Below are 17500 nucleotides of genomic sequence, written 5' to 3' on the forward strand. Positions count from 1 at the left end.
AATCGATGGTAGAAGGATTTAAAATGGTTGTGAGATACTTCACGCATCGTTTATTCTTTCGATTCTTGAATTGGTATCGTCTTCCCACAGCTATATTTCAACCGTATTTCAAAGCGTCCTCCGCTTTTCTCTTGTTCTTCACTCTAAATCTCTCCTCCTCAGGTGAAACAGCGACGGTCACGTACAAACTTCACGCTCGAACAGCTGAACGAACTGGAGAGGCTCTTCGACGAGACCCACTACCCGGACGCCTTCATGAGGGAGGAGCTGTCGCAGCGGCTCGGTCTCTCGGAGGCCAGAGTGCAGGTACTTCGATCGGCTTTTGTTCTCAGTTTAGGAAAAAGAGGGTTTTCATTTTTCTAGTTTTCTTCTTCTTCTTCTTCTTTCCTTTTCTTCTCGGTCTGTTCGTGCTTGACTTAGGGAGTGTTTAGAGTATCTGATACTTCTGCGAGTCCACTAGAAGCGTTAATAGGAACAATTAGGACACTAGTTATTCACCAGTTTAAGAAATGTTGTGGGACTTCGATTGATAGTCTTGTCAGCAGTGGTTCTAGATGGCGGGAGATTTTTATTCCAAGAAAATAGTTGGTTGTTAGGAGATTGGATGGAGGAAGATGCCAGCAGGCAAGGGTCGACAGATATATTCAGACATCCTATGTAAAAGGTAGGCGGGACGCCTGACCAGCAAAGAGGGAGGAAGGGGAGAGGGGAGGGAGGGCCCAGAGCAAGTAGGGACGAAGACAGAGTTGAACTTTAACTCATCGCGATGCACGGCGCGGCTCCTCCTTGGGTATGATACAAACCCAAGCTATGAGTATTTATTCAGCCATTTTCCCAGCGTATCCCGGCGAGTTTTATTTACGGTGACGGAGCCCGGGGAACTTAGGGTATTAGGACGCGTCCGGAGGGGAATTTGATCCTTATCGCCATCTGACTAAAGGGATGATATTCCCGCGGCTCCCCTCGGAGTGAGCCCCGTGGCAAGGTGAAATATAGAATCTCTCTCGTATTTAGATTTAGCAACGTTCAAGAATTTCTGAGTAGTTCTGGTTGAGCCCTGAAGTCTTTTTCGGGAGCCATGATGTCCCGTATGCTTTAAGAGGACGAAGAGGAGGCCGCGGGTTAAGCCAGCGAGCCATTAAACACCGGAACAGAAGACCGTGAAGGAGAAAGCAAAGGAGAGGGAGGGAGAAGAAAAAAGAAGAAGAAGCGATTGGGAAATTAGAAAGAATCAGGGAATGAAACGAAATAAAGATAGGGAGGGAGAAGAAAAAAGAAGAAGAAGCGATTGGGAAATTAGAAAGAATCAGGGAATGAAACGAAATAAAGATAGGGAGGGAGAAGAAAAAAGAAGAAGAAGCGATTGGGAAATTTAGAAAGAATCAGGGAATGAAGCGAAACAAAGAGATAGGGGATTAAAAGAAGGAAGAGAAGGAGGGAGATAACGAGGCACCTTTATCCCTGACTTATCCTTATTATCAGCGTAAATATTATCTCTCTCTGGCCTTTGGATCAGTAATCCCATAAGGGGAAATGGTAACATCGAGGGCGGAAATTGTGATCGTGTAAGTAAGGAGAGTATTCTTTTGCAATTGAAGATGATGACAGGGATAATGGTGGGTGATGATAAGAAGAACAGACATGATGATGATGATGATGGTGGTGATGATAATGATGATGATGATGATGATGATGATGATGATGATGATGATGATGATGATGATGATGATGATGATGATGATGATGATGATGATGATGATGATGATGATGATGATGATGATGATGATGATGATGATGATGATGATGATGATGATGATGATGATGATGATGATGATGATGATGATGATGATGATGATGATGATGATGATGATGATGATGATGATGATGATGATGATGATGATGATGATGATGATGATGATGATGATGATGATGATGATGATGATGATGATGATGATGATGATGATGATGATGATGATGATGATGATGATGATGATGATGATGATGATGATGATGATGATGATGATGATGATGATGATGATGATGATGATGATGATGATGATGATGATGATGATGATGATGATGATGATGATGATGATGATGATGATGATGATGATGATGATGATGATGATGATGATGATGATGATGATGATGATGATGATGATGATGATGATGATGATGATGATGATGATGATGATGATGATGATGATGATGATGATGATGATGATGATGATGATGATGATGATGATGATGATGATGATGATGATGATGATGATGATGATGATGATGATGATGATGATGATGATGATGATGATGATGATGATGATGATGATGATGATGATGATGATGATGATGATGATGATGATGATGATGATGATGATGATGATGATGATGATGATGATGATGATGATGATGATGATGATGATGATGATGATGATGATGATGATGATGATGATGATGATGATGATGATGATGATGATGATGATGATGATGATGATGATGATGATGATGATGATGATGATGATGATGATGATGATGATGATGATGATGATGATGATGATGATGATGATGATGATGATGATGATGATGATGATGATGATGATGATGATGATGATGATGATGATGATGATGATGATGATGATGATGATGATGATGATGATGATGATGATGATGATGATGATGATGATGATGATGATGATGATGATGATGATGATGATGATGATGATGATGATGATGATGATGATGATGATGATGATGATGATGATGATGATGATGATGATGATGATGATGATGATGATGATGATGATGATGATGATGATGATGATGATGATGATGATGATGATGATGATGATGATGATGATGATGATGATGATGATGATGATGATGATGATGATGATGATGATGATGATGATGATGATGATGATGATGATGATGATGATGATGATGATGATGATGATGATGATGATGATGATGATGATGATGATGATGATGATGATGATGATGATGATGATGATGATGATGATGATGATGATGATGATGATGATGATGATGATGATGATGATGATGATGATGATGATGATGATGATGATGATGATGATGATGATGATGATGATGATGATGATGATGATGATGATGATGATGATGATGATGATGATGATGATGATGATGATGATGATGATGATGATGATGATGATGATGATGATGATGATGATGATGATGATGATGATGATGATGATGATGATGATGATGATGATGATGATGATGATGATGATGATGATGATGATGATGATGATGATGATGATGATGATGATGATGATGATGATGATGATGATGATGATGATGATGATGATGATGATGATGATGATGATGATGATGATGATGATGATGATGATGATGATGATGATGATGGTGATGATGATGATGATGATGATGATGATGATGATGATGATGATGATGATGATGATGATGATGATGATGATGATGATGATGATGATGATGATGATGATGATGATAATGATAATGATGATGATAATGATTATAATGATTAGAATAATATTGTTATCAGTAATAATGGTAGTAACAGCAAAAATAATAAGTAACGATAATGATAACAGTGAAATTCATCACAATAAGTAATATTCTGATAAAATTAATGATGATAATGAAAATAACGATGTCAGTCATTGCAGTCATGAATGGGAATGAAGATAAGAATGATAGTAATGAAGATATCAGTTGAAATATTAATCAGACAAATAATGCTAATGGTAATGGTAGCGACCATGATAACAATATTGATAATGCTGATAATGAAAATAACGATGTCAGTCATTGCAGTCATGAATGGGAATGAAGATAAGAATGATAGTAATGAAGATATCAGTTGAAATATTAATCAGACAAATAATGCTAATGGTAATGGTAGCGACCATGATAACAATATTGATAATGCTGATAATGAAAATAACGATGTCAGTCATTACAGTCATGAATGGGAATGAAGATAAGAATGATAGTAATGAAGATATCAGTTGAAATATTAATCAGACAAATAATGCTAATGGTAATGGTAGCGACCATGATAACAATATTGATAATGCTGATAATGAAAATAACGATGTCAGTCATTACAGTCATGAATGGGAATGAAGATAAGAATGATAGTAATGAAGATATCAGTTGAAATATTAATCAGACAAATAATGCTAATGGTAATGGTAGCGACCATGATAACAATATTGATAATGCTGATAATGAAAATAACGATGTCAGTCATTGCAGTCATGAATGGGAATGAAGATAAGAATGATAGTAATGAAGATATCAGTTGAAATATTAATCAGACAAATAATGCTAATGGTAATGGTAGCGACCATGATAACAATATTGATAATGCTGATAATGAAAATAACGATGTCAGTCATTACAGTCATGAATGGGAATGAAGATAAGAATGATAGTAATGAAGATATCAGTTGAAATATTAATCAGACAAATAATGCTAATGGTAATGGTAGCGACCATGATAACAATATTGATAATGCTGATAATGAAAATAACGATGTCAGTCATTGCAGTCATGAATGGGAATGAAGATAAGAATGATAGTAATGAAGATATCAGTTGAAATATTAATCAGACAAATAATGCTAATGGTAATGGTAGCGACCATGATAACAATATTGATAATGCTGATAATGATATCAACAATGGCTTTGATAACAGTAATAGCAATAGTAATTGCATTGACAACCATAATTAATCTTAGTAATAATAACTTTGATAATAATTGTTATTATTGTTATTATTATTATTATCATCATTATTATTATTATATTTCTGTATATTGCTTATCATCGTTATCCTCATTGTAATTATAATGATGGTGATTATTGTTACTATCATTATTTTTAATCTTCATTATCGTTAGCATGATCATTATTGCTATCATAGATTATTATCATTGTTATTATAACCAGTATCATCATAATTAGTATATCATTATTTTATTTTTATCATTATATCTTATGATAATGATAATGATGATGATAATGATTATAATGATTAGAATAATATTGTTATCAGTAATAATGATAGTAACATTAAAAAGGATAAGTAACGATAGTGATAACAGTGAAATTCATCATAATAAGTAATATTCTGATAATATTAATGATGATAATGAAAATAACGATGTCAGTCATTACAGTCATGAATGGGAATGAAGATAAGAATGATAGTAATGAAGATATCAGTTGAAATATTAATCAGACAAATAATGCTAATGGTAATGGTAGCGACCATGATAACAGTATTGATAATGCTGATAATGATATCAACAATGGCTTTGATGACAGTAATAGCAATAGTAATTGCATTGACAACCATAATTAATCTTAATAATAATAACTCTGATAATAATTGTTATCCTTTTTATAACTGTATTATCATTATTATCGTTATTATCATTATTATAATCATCATAGTCATTATCACTATTGTTATTATTGCTATTAATATTATCATTATTACTATACCTATTATCATTAATATTTTCGTAATTATCACTCATATTACTAGCAGTTGTCGTAGCAGCAGTAGTAGTGATTGCAGTAATAGCATTAGTATTAGCATTAGCATTAGCATCATGATTAGTATGATACCGTTATACCCAGCTTTTGCAACTTGTGCATTCATAAATGAAAATGGTAATGATTATCGTCAGCGCTCCCCTTTTTTCAACAAAAGCATTACAATAATCCTCCTCTTTCTATCCTGTGTTAAATCGTTAAATCTAGCCTGGTCACACCTACTCTTTTTTTTTTTAATCACTGTTGTAACACCCCCTCCCTCCTCCCCATTATCTACCTCTTCCCCTATCCCTTTCCTTTCTCCTACCTCTATCCCCTACCCCTATTCCTCCCCTTATCCTCCCCATCCCCTTCCCGTACCTTATTCTTATTCCTCCCCCTATCCCTCCCTCTCCCCTTCCCCAACCTTACCCTTACTCCTCCCCCTATTCCTCCCTTATCCCTCCCTATCCCCTTCCCCTACCTTACCCTTACTCCTCCCCCTATCCCTCCCTCTCCCCTTCCCCTACCTTCCCCTTACTCCTCCCCCTCCCCCTGCCCCTACCCCATGTGCCCGACCTCCGCCTCAATCCCGAGGCAGTTCCCGTTTTCCCTGAGACAGCCGTTTTCTCTCTATAATGTAATTTGGCAGCCAAAATGGTCGGCAACTGAGGAGGGCAGATCGGGTCGTTAAGAGGCGTCAGAATGCCGGTAAATCTGAGCGGTGGTGGACCGGCAGGAGGAGAAGGAGGAGAAGGAGGAGGTCCTGAAGGAGGGAGGTTCCTGAAGAAGGTCTAGATGGGATTTGTGATCTGGTTGAAAGGTTGATTGCGTCGCATTATTCTTTTTTTTTTTTTTTTTTTTTTTTTTTTTTTGGGGGGGGGGGTTTCTTGTTCGTGGATTCATCTTCTACGTCGTTCCAGCTTTGTTTTCCCCATTTTGCTTAATTTTTATTCTTGCGTCTTTTTTCATATTTCGAGTTCGTACTTTCCATATGTGAGTAAAACCATTTTAAACGGTTCTAAAAATAATAATAAAAAAACAAATAAATAATATATATACATATATATACATATATACATATATATACACATATATATGTATATATATATATATATATATATATATATATATATATATATATATATATACAAATACCGCATTCGTATTTTCACAAATTTTCCCCAGTTCGCACGCTCACTCCGGAACAAATGTTAACCCATATAGTTGCGTACTAGGAAGATAATTGTCGGAAATATATGACCCTTGACATGAGGCCAGGAGTTCCCTTAAATTATCCTCGATTTTCCTCAGATAATCCGCCATATTTGTCTTCATGATGGCTGTCGACTATTCCTCGTGGTGGGAGGGTAGCCGTGAGGGCCTTGCGTTCCGATGTGTTCATTTCGCTTTCATTTGCCGTTTGGGGCCATAAACGTTAAGTTCTTTCTACCGAAGGCTTCTCACTCTATTGTCCATTTCTTGTAAGATTATCAACAAGGTCTGTCTGCACAGTTTGAACAGTATCACGTAGGGTTTTGAACACTTATCTGAAGGAGAAGGTTTGATGAAGCCACGGATTCGAACGCCGACCATCAGTCCCTCAGACAGATGGTTGAAGAGAAGCTTACGTTGGTGATTTTCGCGTGACGCACCAGCAAGTGCCGAGATTATATAAATGGTTTGGAGTTGTGCTTACTTAGGCACTATTATCGTCCGTACGATGAATGTTCATTAGTTACAATTAGTGATAAGTACGAATAGAGAGAGGCATAATGACCGTGTTATAAGTGTGTGTGTGTGTGTTTCTGTGTAAGTCACATGTTAGACACGTGTCTGTCCTCTTTTTATTTCTATCTGTCTACTTTGTCTTTGATACGTTAAAAGCTCAAATAATACTCGAGCAAGTCAAATGTAATTAAAGAAAATTGAAAATGCTTTCCTTAATAATCTTTCAATTCTAATCAAATATTTCCGACAAATATACGAGGCATGTATTATAATGAAACTAAAAGTGAAACATTTTTTTATAGAAAAGTTTATCATTATATGTTTCTAGACTAAAATGTAAAGCTTTCTTTCCCTCACGAGTCCATAATTCATAATTGTCACGGGTCCTCAGCTCCCTACACGCCATCCTTGAGTGCTAGGGATCCTCACTTATGTCTCATCTGCTCGCCTGTAGAGTCCAGAGTCACTTTTCTTACCCGTCACCTTGCTTCAGTTCAGTCTCGGTCACCAATCTCGCTAGTCTCGGGACATATCTCTAAATCGGCATCGCAAGCCAGGTAGTCATCCACATTCAGTCATTTTTAGTCATCATTCGCACTTGTCGACGTATTAGTTACCATTCCTATCCGCCGCCGTCCTTTAGTCACTATTCGCTCTCGACCCTCAGTCACCATTCCCAGTCGCCCACCGGCCCTCAGTCATCATTCCCACTCGCCCCAGTTCCGTAGTTATCATTCACCATTCCCACTCGCTCTCTGTCCCTCAGTAACCGCTCCCACCCACTTCCTATCTCTCAGTCACCATTTACACTCGCCCCCTGTCCCTCAGTCGCCATTCCCACTCGCCCCTGTCCCTCAGTCACCACCCTCGCCCACCATTAGTAAAAGGATTCCATTACACGCCGGGATGTGTTGGTCATTTGTAAACTACTAATGGGTGTCCAGTGTCCTCTCCTCGCCGGATATTTATCGAGGCTGCTGACAAGCCTGGCGTAAGGCTGGCAGGGTCTTGTGGGGGTGTAGAAGAGGGGGAAGGGAAGGCCAGAAGGCGGAGGGTGTGGATTGTAACGGGGGAGGGGGAGGGGGAGGGAGGGCGGAACAGCCGGAATCGCCAGTTCGGCTGTTAGGTCTCGTCCTGCTTGTTTGAAAGTCGTGTTCTTTGTTAGGTTTGATATGGCGTTAGGAGGTGTATTCTGCCTGTTAGGATTACTTTCGTATTTGGAAAATATTATCCTTATAGTTTGATTGTGTATATACAGTCACATATTCTTGGATTGCCTTAAAATGTTTATATAATCACATTCGCGCGATGTCTCAGTAGGTAAAGCATTTAGATATGATGCAAACTCACTTTCACTCAGTCGGCATCAAAACTCGGACCGAAACAAAGGCACAGGGAGACGTAGACAAACGGTCGAAGTGAAAACGCAAGAACAAGAAAGCAAACGCGGAAAGAGAGATCCAAGAAGGAAAAGGGAAAAAGCGTGTGCGTGGATAAGAGTGGAGAGAGAAAGAAGAGAGGAGAGGGGGAGGGGGGGGGGGAGCGTCAGACCGCCCCGAGCAACCAGTTCGTCTCTCGGGCCCGCTATCAATTAGTGGACAAGACTTGAAGGACATAATTGCATTTCCTTGGCGTTCGGAGACGGTAAATCGGTGCCCATCCCATTGGCTCCAATTAAGATGGGTTGGCGTGACGTGATGGTAGCCGAAAGGGGAGGTGGAGTGTGGGGGGGAGTGGGTACTTCAGTAAGGGCAGGGGAGGGGTAGGAGTTGAGGGAATGGAGGGTGTCATTGGGTGTTGTAGTCGTCTGCCCAACTAATACCTACTGGATTCAGAGGATGTGTCAAGAGAACTGTGTCACTTGGCCATAGGCATTATCATATTAAAAAAAAAAAAAACTTTCTCTTTCGGAAAATAGAATAACTTCATATATTCGTGTTTGAAATAGGTGCCTGAAGGAGACAGACGTTAGTGCCGGAGGCGTCACAAGCCCAGATCTTTTGCCATGACAACATATTAAGTGATATTGCAGTCTCTACGATCTGTTTATCTGTAATCAAATCATGGACGCACTGTGACACTGTAATTTCTAGAGACAGGGAAGCTTGAAGACTCGACAGATCAAATTAGCTTCATCAATTTGATGCCATTGCGTCAATTTCATAAGTGGAATGTGAAGCCGCCGGTGGCCAGTGCAGCAGGAATGCAGAAAGGGAATATCTAAACTTATACAAATATATAGTAATAGATATAGATATATACAGGGGAAGAGAGACAGTATATGTATGTGTTTGTATATATATATACATATATATGTATAAGTGTGTGTGTGTCTGTGTGTGCATATGTGTGTGTGTGTGTGTGTGCATATATGTATGTAGGTAGGTAGGTAGGTATATATGTATATATATATATATATTGATAGATAGATATAGATAGATAGATCTTAGATTTGTAATATATATACATATATATATATAAATATATATATATATGTATATTTATATATATCCATATATATATATATATATATATATATATATATGTGTGTGTGTGTGTGTGTGTGTGTCTGTGTGTGTATTTATATATGTATGTATATATATGTATGTATATGTCTTTATATATATACAGCCTGTATATATATATATATATATATATATATATATATATATATATATATATATATATATATGTATGTATATGTGTGTATGTATGTATATATATTTATATATATGCATGTGTTCGCGCGTGCACGTGCATGTCCGTGAGAATATATATCACAAAGTATGTAAACGCACCAAAACAAAAGCCTGGTGACCCACCCACAAGGCGCCTCCGCCTCCGCCTCCGCCTCCGCCTTCGCCTCCGCCTCCGCCTTCGCCTTCGCCTTCGCCTCCGCCTCCGCTTGATCAAACAGGTTCCGAAGATCAAAACAAGTTCCTCGCAGATTGATGAATGGCGAGCGAGCCGCTCTATTTATCACGAGTTTGAGAGGTCTTCGCCGGGCTCCATCGCCGTCGTTTGTAACTCGGCCCTCGCCCTTCTTACCACTCTCTCGCCTCTTCTCTGGCCTGCTCTTTGTCTTCTTCGTCATGCTTCTTCTTTTTCTTCTTTGTCTCTTTGGTGTCTCGTTTCTCCGTGTTCTTTCGTATCGCCTTTCGTTTTTGGTTTTCTTTTTGTCTTTTCTATATTTTTGTGTGGGCGTTTTTAGTTCTGTGAGTTCCTTTAGCTATGTTCTTATCATGAACTATCATGTTTTTGATCAAGTACCTGGTGTATATTAGATAAGGAACAAATAAAAGAATGATTCCTTAGATAATAAGAAAAATACAGGAGGATAAACGCCGTAGAAGCAACAATTACGATTATGTAGATATATAGATAATGACAGTAAAGATAAGGATAGCAATGATAGCAATGATGACAAGAGCATCAAAGATAATCATACTGACGAATAACATCTCCGGGGTTATTAAGAACACTAGTAATGATAATAATGATAATATTAATGATAACGGGTAAGAAAAATATACAATGTTGATAATAACGAGAATAGTAATGATAATGACTCTCTAGATATTATTGTTGTTGAATCATTCTAATTGCTATCATCTCCGTCATTGTTACTATTATCGCTAGGATTATCAGCATCACCATCATCATCATCATCATTGTTATCATTGCCATCATTTTCATCCTATCTGTCTGTAATAAAAAAGGATGATTAAGAATAGTAATGACGTTAATTAATAGGGTGATTGATCAAAATAATTTATATAATGATATTAGCAGTGACAAATTTATGATATCAATAATTATGGTAATACTGCTAATACTACTAATACTGAGAGTAATACCAATGAAAATAATGATGATGATAATATTGATAATAATGATAATATCAGTGATGATGAATATGATAAGAATGATAATAATCATAATCATTGTTATTATTATTATTATCATCATCATTACTATTATTGTTATTATCATTATCATCATCAGCTTTATAACAATAATGATAATGATGATAGCAATAACAACAGTGATAATAACCATAATAGTGATCCCGTTCATCACACCGACCAACAATGATGATCACAATCAAAACAACAACAACACGATGCAACCAAGAAAGACAAAGCTGCCGCGCGTTGCAACCAAGAGATGATATTTAAGGGCCAGCCATGAACACAACACAAACACACACGTCTACTTTAAGGCCTCGAAACTTTGCGCATCTTGGCTAAGTTGCGTTTGAGTGAAATTTATGATTCCTTCACCTCTCGTGCCTTGCTGGACTTGTTTTGGGGGGATGGGATGGGGGGTGAGGGGAGGGGGAGGGGAGGGCGGTGTTTCCTTGCAATTTTTGCTTGGGAGATTGGGAGGGGGGGGTCGTTTTGTGTGTTTGTGTGTGTTTGTTTGTGTGTTTTTGTGTGTGTTTTTTTTTTGTGTGTGTGTGTTTGTGTGTGTGTCTTTGTGTGCTGTTTTTTTTGTGTTTGTGTGTGTGTGTGTGTTCTTTCACTTGATGTGTCTGTCTTAAAATATCCTCTGTTTTTTTGTTTTTTTCTCTCTCTCCCTTTTTTTTTTTTTTTTTTTTTTTTTTTTGAGTTTGTTTGTTTACTCCTTTTCCTTACTTTTCTCCACTATCCTCCCCTTCCCTCTTCCCTCCCTCTTTTCCTCACCCTATCTTTATTTTCCTCTTCTCTCTCTATCCCTCTCCCTCTTCTCAATCTCTCTCCCTTCCCTCCCTCCCTCTCGCACGTTATGAAAAGATTATATGTTAGTACAGTCAATTGCAGAGTATTGCACAATAAGCTTTAGATTTTATTTTTTTCCCATATTCATTTTTAAGCTGCATGGTTATTGCCTTTGAGACTCAAACATGTACCGTTATTACTTCCATCAAATTTCCATAGATTTGTTTGTTCCTTGTTTCATTTTCTCTTCTCTTTACTTTATATTTTGATTTTTTTTCCTCCTTCAATCACGGCATTTCCGTCATCACCTCACGAGAGTCAAAATCTTTTAAGCTCGTTGCCTTTGACTGTCTGTTGGTAGTGTCTTAGTCCATATTATATTTTCTCTAAGTCCCCCCTGAGGAATGCGACATTTCCTTATCATCTGGGTGACTTCCTTTTCGCCAACTTCTAAGATTTTACTGGGATTCATATTATGTATTATCGTTCGTCTTTTGTTTACTCTCAGGGTGCAGATTTTGCTTGCAGGTTGTTTGGTTTCATTTGTTATTTGTCCGGTCTAGTTGCATATCACCCCTCTCCATTTTTTTATCATTCTGCATCTTACATTCATTATCTCTTTGTCTTCTCTTATTTCTCTCTCATTTCTCCCCCTATAATACCAACGGGAAACAGCCCCTCCCCCTCACTTCTCCCCCTCTTCCCCTCATCGAGAAACAGCCCCTCTTCCTCACTACCCCCCCCCCCTCTCCCTGCCGAGAAACAGCCCTTCCCCTCATTTCTCCCCCTCCTCCCCTCATCGAGAAGCAGCCCCTCCCCCTCCCTTCTCCCCCTCTTCCCCTCCCTTCTCCCCCTCTTCCCCTCATTTCTCCCCCTCCTCCCCTCATCGAGAAGCAGCCCCTCCCCCTCCCTTTTCTCCCCCCCCACCCCCCACCCCGTGACTGAGACAATCTGGGCAAGCCTGGAGGTCCATTCGTCCCAATCACGGTGGCTTGACGTTGCCATTTGCCTTCTGACAAGTTACTCCGCCGCCGCGCCGCCTCCCTCCTCTCTACCTCCCTTCCTCCCTCCCTCCCTTCCTCCCCTCCTCTCCCTCCCTCCCTCCGTTCTCTCTACCTCCCTCCCTCCTCTACCTCCCTCCCTCCCTCCTTCCTCCATCCCTCCCTCCCTCCCTCCCTTCCCCCTCCCTCCTCCCTCATTCTTTCCTTCCTTTCCTCCCTCCCTCCCTCCCTCCCTCCCTCCCTCCCTCCCTCCCTCCCTCCCTCCCTCCCTCCTCTACCTCCCTCCCTCCCTCCTTCCTTCGCTCCCTCCTCTCCCTCCCTCCCTCTTTTTTTTCCCTCCTCTCCCTCCCTCCCTCTTTCTTTACCTCCTCTTCCCCTCCCTCCCTCCTTCCCTCGCTCCCTCTTTTCTTCCCTCCCTCTTTCCCTCCTTCCCTCCTGCCGTCTCCCCCCCCCCCCACCCCACCCCGCCCTTCCGCTGCCATGACGCGAGCACGTGACTTCCCTTCCCCTCAGGCTGCGAGTGCTCTGTCTTCAGGAATGATTCGAAGGATTAAGGGCTGAGGAGGAGGAGGGAGGGGGAGAGGGAGGGAGGGAGAGAGGGAGGGAGGGAGAGAGGGAGAGAGGGAGAGAGGGAGGGAGGGAGGGAGGGAGGGAGAGAGAGGGAGATAGGAGGAGAAAGTGGAGCTAATTGGGGGATAGAAAAAAGAGGGGAGGGTGAGAGGGTGAGGGGGTAAGGAAGGAGGGGGGAGGGGAAAGTGGGTAGCGCGTGGTAGTGTATGAGGAGAGAGAGGAAGAGGAAGAGAAGGAGGAGGGAGGGAGGGAGGAGGAGGAGAAAGAGGAGGGTGGGAGGGAGGAAGAGAGGAGGGGAAAGTGGAGGCAATGGGTGGAGGGGGGGGCGGAGAGAGGGGGAGGGGGAAGAAAAAGAGTGAAGGATAAGGGGATGTGGGGTGGCGGGCGGGAGGTGGGTGGGTGAGTAGGAGGAGAGAGAGGGAGAGGAGGAGAAAGAGCAGAAGAGGGAGGGGCGGTGGGTGGAGGAGGAGTGGGAGGAGAAAGTGGAGAAAGAAAGGGAGGGGAGGAGAGAATGAAAGTGGAAGAACTTTTTCATGTCGTTACTTTTATCATCGCTCAAAAATAATGGCAATTAACAACGGTAATGCTAATTAATACTAATTACTATCATCATTATTTTTGTCATTCTTATCATTCTATTGTTATTATCACCTAATGTATATTATCTTTGTTGTTGTTATCATCACCATTATTTTAAATTATCTAATTTTCTTGACTGTCATCCCTTATCATCTGCCATCACCCTTACATTAAATTCTTATGATGCTCTACTCTTACTTCATATCACCCTTACGCCCTTGCCATGCCTTAGACACTTATCCCTACCTGCTTTCTTGGCCACCCTGTGCCTCCCTGTTCATACCCCTTGCCACCCTGACATTCCCTCTGGCCACTGCTCTAATTCTACTTCTACTGCCTTGTTTTAACCTTGCCACTTCCCTGGCAACTCTGCCCCTACCCTGCCACTGCCTTAGACACTCTTTCCCTACCCTGCTTCCTCCTTGGCCACTCTGCCCCTCCCTGCCCTCTCCCTGGCCACTCTACCCCTACCCTGCCCCCTCCCTGGCCACTCTGCTGATACCTGCCCCTCCCTGTTCACTCTGCCCCTACCCCTGCCTCCTCCCTGCTCCCTCCCTGGCCACCTTGCCCCTCCCTAGCCACTCTGCCCCTACCCCTGCCCTCTCCCTGCCCCCTCCCTGGCCACTCTGCCCCTACCCCTGCCGCTCGGGGATCTCGCCCTAATCGAGTTAGAGCCACAGCCGAGTGGGATCTCAAGTAACTATGACGTTCGCAGTGTGTGTGCGTGCATGTGTACCCACCTCGTGTGTATATGTGTGTGTATGTGTGTGTGCGTATGTATGTGTGTGTGTGCAAAATTCGCGTTTACTTGCGTGTAGGGACATGTGTACCGAAAATCGCGTGTAGGTGTGCGTCTAGGAGTGTGTGTCTGTGTGTGTGTCTGTGTGTCGGTCATGTTTACATACAGTCACGCGGCCGCACATGTACACACACACAGAGAGACGCAAAGACACACATTCCTGGGTGTAATGGCGTGCCTGTTTGTAGAGTGAGGATGATAGGCTGTTTTGCAGATGTGGTTGGTGCATTGCTGCTCATTTATCTCGGATTATTATTTTGTTTTTATCTTGGATGTTTCTCTTATTCAATTACTGTGCTTGTGTTTAGCGTTAGAGGGAGATCTCTCTGCTTCTTTTTCTTCTTGTTTTGTTTTTTTCTTTCTTTCTTTTTTCTCTTTCTTTTCTTCCTCTTTTTCTTTCATTTCTTCTTTCTTCTTCATCTTTTTCATCGTGTGGCACTTTCTTCTCTTCTTTTTTTTCCTCTTCTTTCATTTCTTCTTCTTTTTCTTCTTCTTTTTCATCGTCTGGCACTTTTTTCTCTTCCTTTTATTCCTCTTCTTCTTTCGTTTCTTCTTCTTCTTCTTCCTCTTCTCCTTCGATATAATGATTTGCATAAACAGTATGAAATAACAAATTTGTGAGTAATTTGTATTTCTTTTAATCTCTCTCTCTCTCTCTCTCTCTCTCTCTCTCTCTCTCTCTCTCTCTCTCTCTCTCTCTCTCTCTCTCTCTCTCTCTCTCTCTGTATGTGTATGTGTGTTGTAGTTGTCAAGGATGTCACACTGTCATATATATGTGCTGTTTCTATCAAAATTTAGGTGCACTTTGCAAAATGAACATCTTGCACTCGCAAAGAATATTTCAGTTACACTTCTCGCATAAACGAGGAAAGTAAAAAAAAAAAGAAAAAAAGAATAACACAACATGTCGTACACACATAACCGACCACCGTTGTCTCAAAGGGGCTGCCTAGTCTCGGGAACACAGCTAAGGATTGAAGACTTGAATCAAGACCTCTCAGAATCGTTAGACGCCTTCATCTAACGGACCCCAACGGACCCCTTGGACACCCCAGTACCCCCATGGACACCCTGGACACCCTTGGACCCCTGTAACCCCTTTCCCCTTTTTTAGGAAAGACTTCCCCATCCCCCATCCCAAATTCTGATCACCGCTATCCCGTCGCTTCCTAACCTCGAGTCCTAGAACCTAACCTCCCGATCTCTACTCTTCTGGGCCCATCTACCCCTTGCTCCCTAACCTCCAACGCTAGAAGAGCCCCCCCTCCCCTCCTATTCCTCCTTCAGGACACACTTCCCTCCTATCCCTCCTTCAGGACCCACTTCTCTTCCTATCCCTCCTTCAGGACCCCCTTCCCTCCTTCAGGACCCCCTCCCCTTCTATCCCTCCTTCAGGACCCCTTCCCCTCCTATCCCTCCTTCAGGACCCCCTCTCCTTCCCTCTTAACCACGCATCTTAGAGAAAGAAGCCCCCACTCCTCTTTTACACCCCTCTACCCCCACCCCACCCCTACCTCCTAGCCTCCCAACCTAGAAAGGACCCCCCTCCCCCAACCCCCTTTCCTGGAACCCTCTACCCTCCTCCCCCTAACCCCTAATCCCCACCCCACCCCACCCCACCCCACCCTAAGAGAGAGAAAGAGAGAAAAAAAGAAAATAAAAAGAAAAATGGAGAGCGACAGAGAGAGAAAACCTGTAACAAGACGAGTGAAGACGCGGCCGTCAGTTATGAGATGAACTAACATGATTACTGACGCTTGGTCGATCACGTCGAGGGTAGGATGGGAAGATGGTGGTGAGGGGAGAGACGTGATGGTGGTGGTGAAGGAGGGGAGAAAGTGGTGAGAGAGGGTAGGGCGTTGGGGGAGGAGGGGGCGAAGAGGGGAGAGAGAGGAGTGGATAAAGTGGTTGGAAAAGGGTGAGGCGGTGGGAGAGGCGAGAGGATAAGAGGAGTGGATGAGAAGAAAGGAGGGAAATAGTGGTGAGGGAGGGCGAGGGAATGGGGAATGAAGGAGGGATAAATAAACAAGGGGGAAGAGGGAAGAGGGATGGCAGTGGTCAGAGAGGCCGAGGGAGTGGAGAAGAAAGGGGAGAGAAAAGGGGAAGAGGGAGGGAGAATAGAGCAGGGAAGGGTGATAAAGTGGGGAAGAGAGGAGTGAAAATAGGAAGAAAGAGAGGAGGAAGTGGTGAGAAAGGGAGAAAACAGAGGGGGAAAGTGGCGAAAGAGAACGAAGAAGTGGGACAGGCGGAGTGAAAGAGAAGAAGAAAATTAGGGAGGAGGAAGTGAAGAGCGAAAGGGAAAAATTGATGAAGAACATAGCTTAAAAAAATTAATTAATGATTTAAAAAGCAGACGAGTTGAACAAGGGAGTGACAGAGGAAACGAGTAATTTAGTTAATCTCAAGTAGATTTTACGATAAATAGCGTATGTTTGCAATTGCATCGATATCTCAATATTTTTCCTTTTCACGTCCTATTTTGTCTATAATTAGATGACATAGTCTAGTGTTCATAGCTAGAATATTAAGAACACCAAGTGAATAAGAAAGATG

General features: G+C 41.5%; 1 protein-coding gene across 1 annotated transcript in view; it reads left to right on the forward strand.

Annotated features, from left to right (window-relative positions):
* Nucleotides 1-17500, forward strand: part of LOC122264754 (uncharacterized) — a 66677-nt gene that overhangs the window by 34632 nt on the left and 14545 nt on the right. The window contains exon 3 of the mRNA XM_086539684.1: nucleotides 163-306. Within this exon, the coding sequence (XP_086395810.1) occupies nucleotides 163-306 (144 nt within the window). The remainder of the gene's footprint in view (nucleotides 1-162; nucleotides 307-17500) is intronic.

The sequence above is a fragment of the Penaeus japonicus genome, unplaced genomic scaffold (genome assembly GCF_977035675.1).
Source record: "Penaeus japonicus unplaced genomic scaffold, GWHDUDI00000001_assembly GWHDUDI00000009, whole genome shotgun sequence".
Taxonomy (NCBI): domain Eukaryota; kingdom Metazoa; phylum Arthropoda; class Malacostraca; order Decapoda; family Penaeidae; genus Penaeus; species Penaeus japonicus.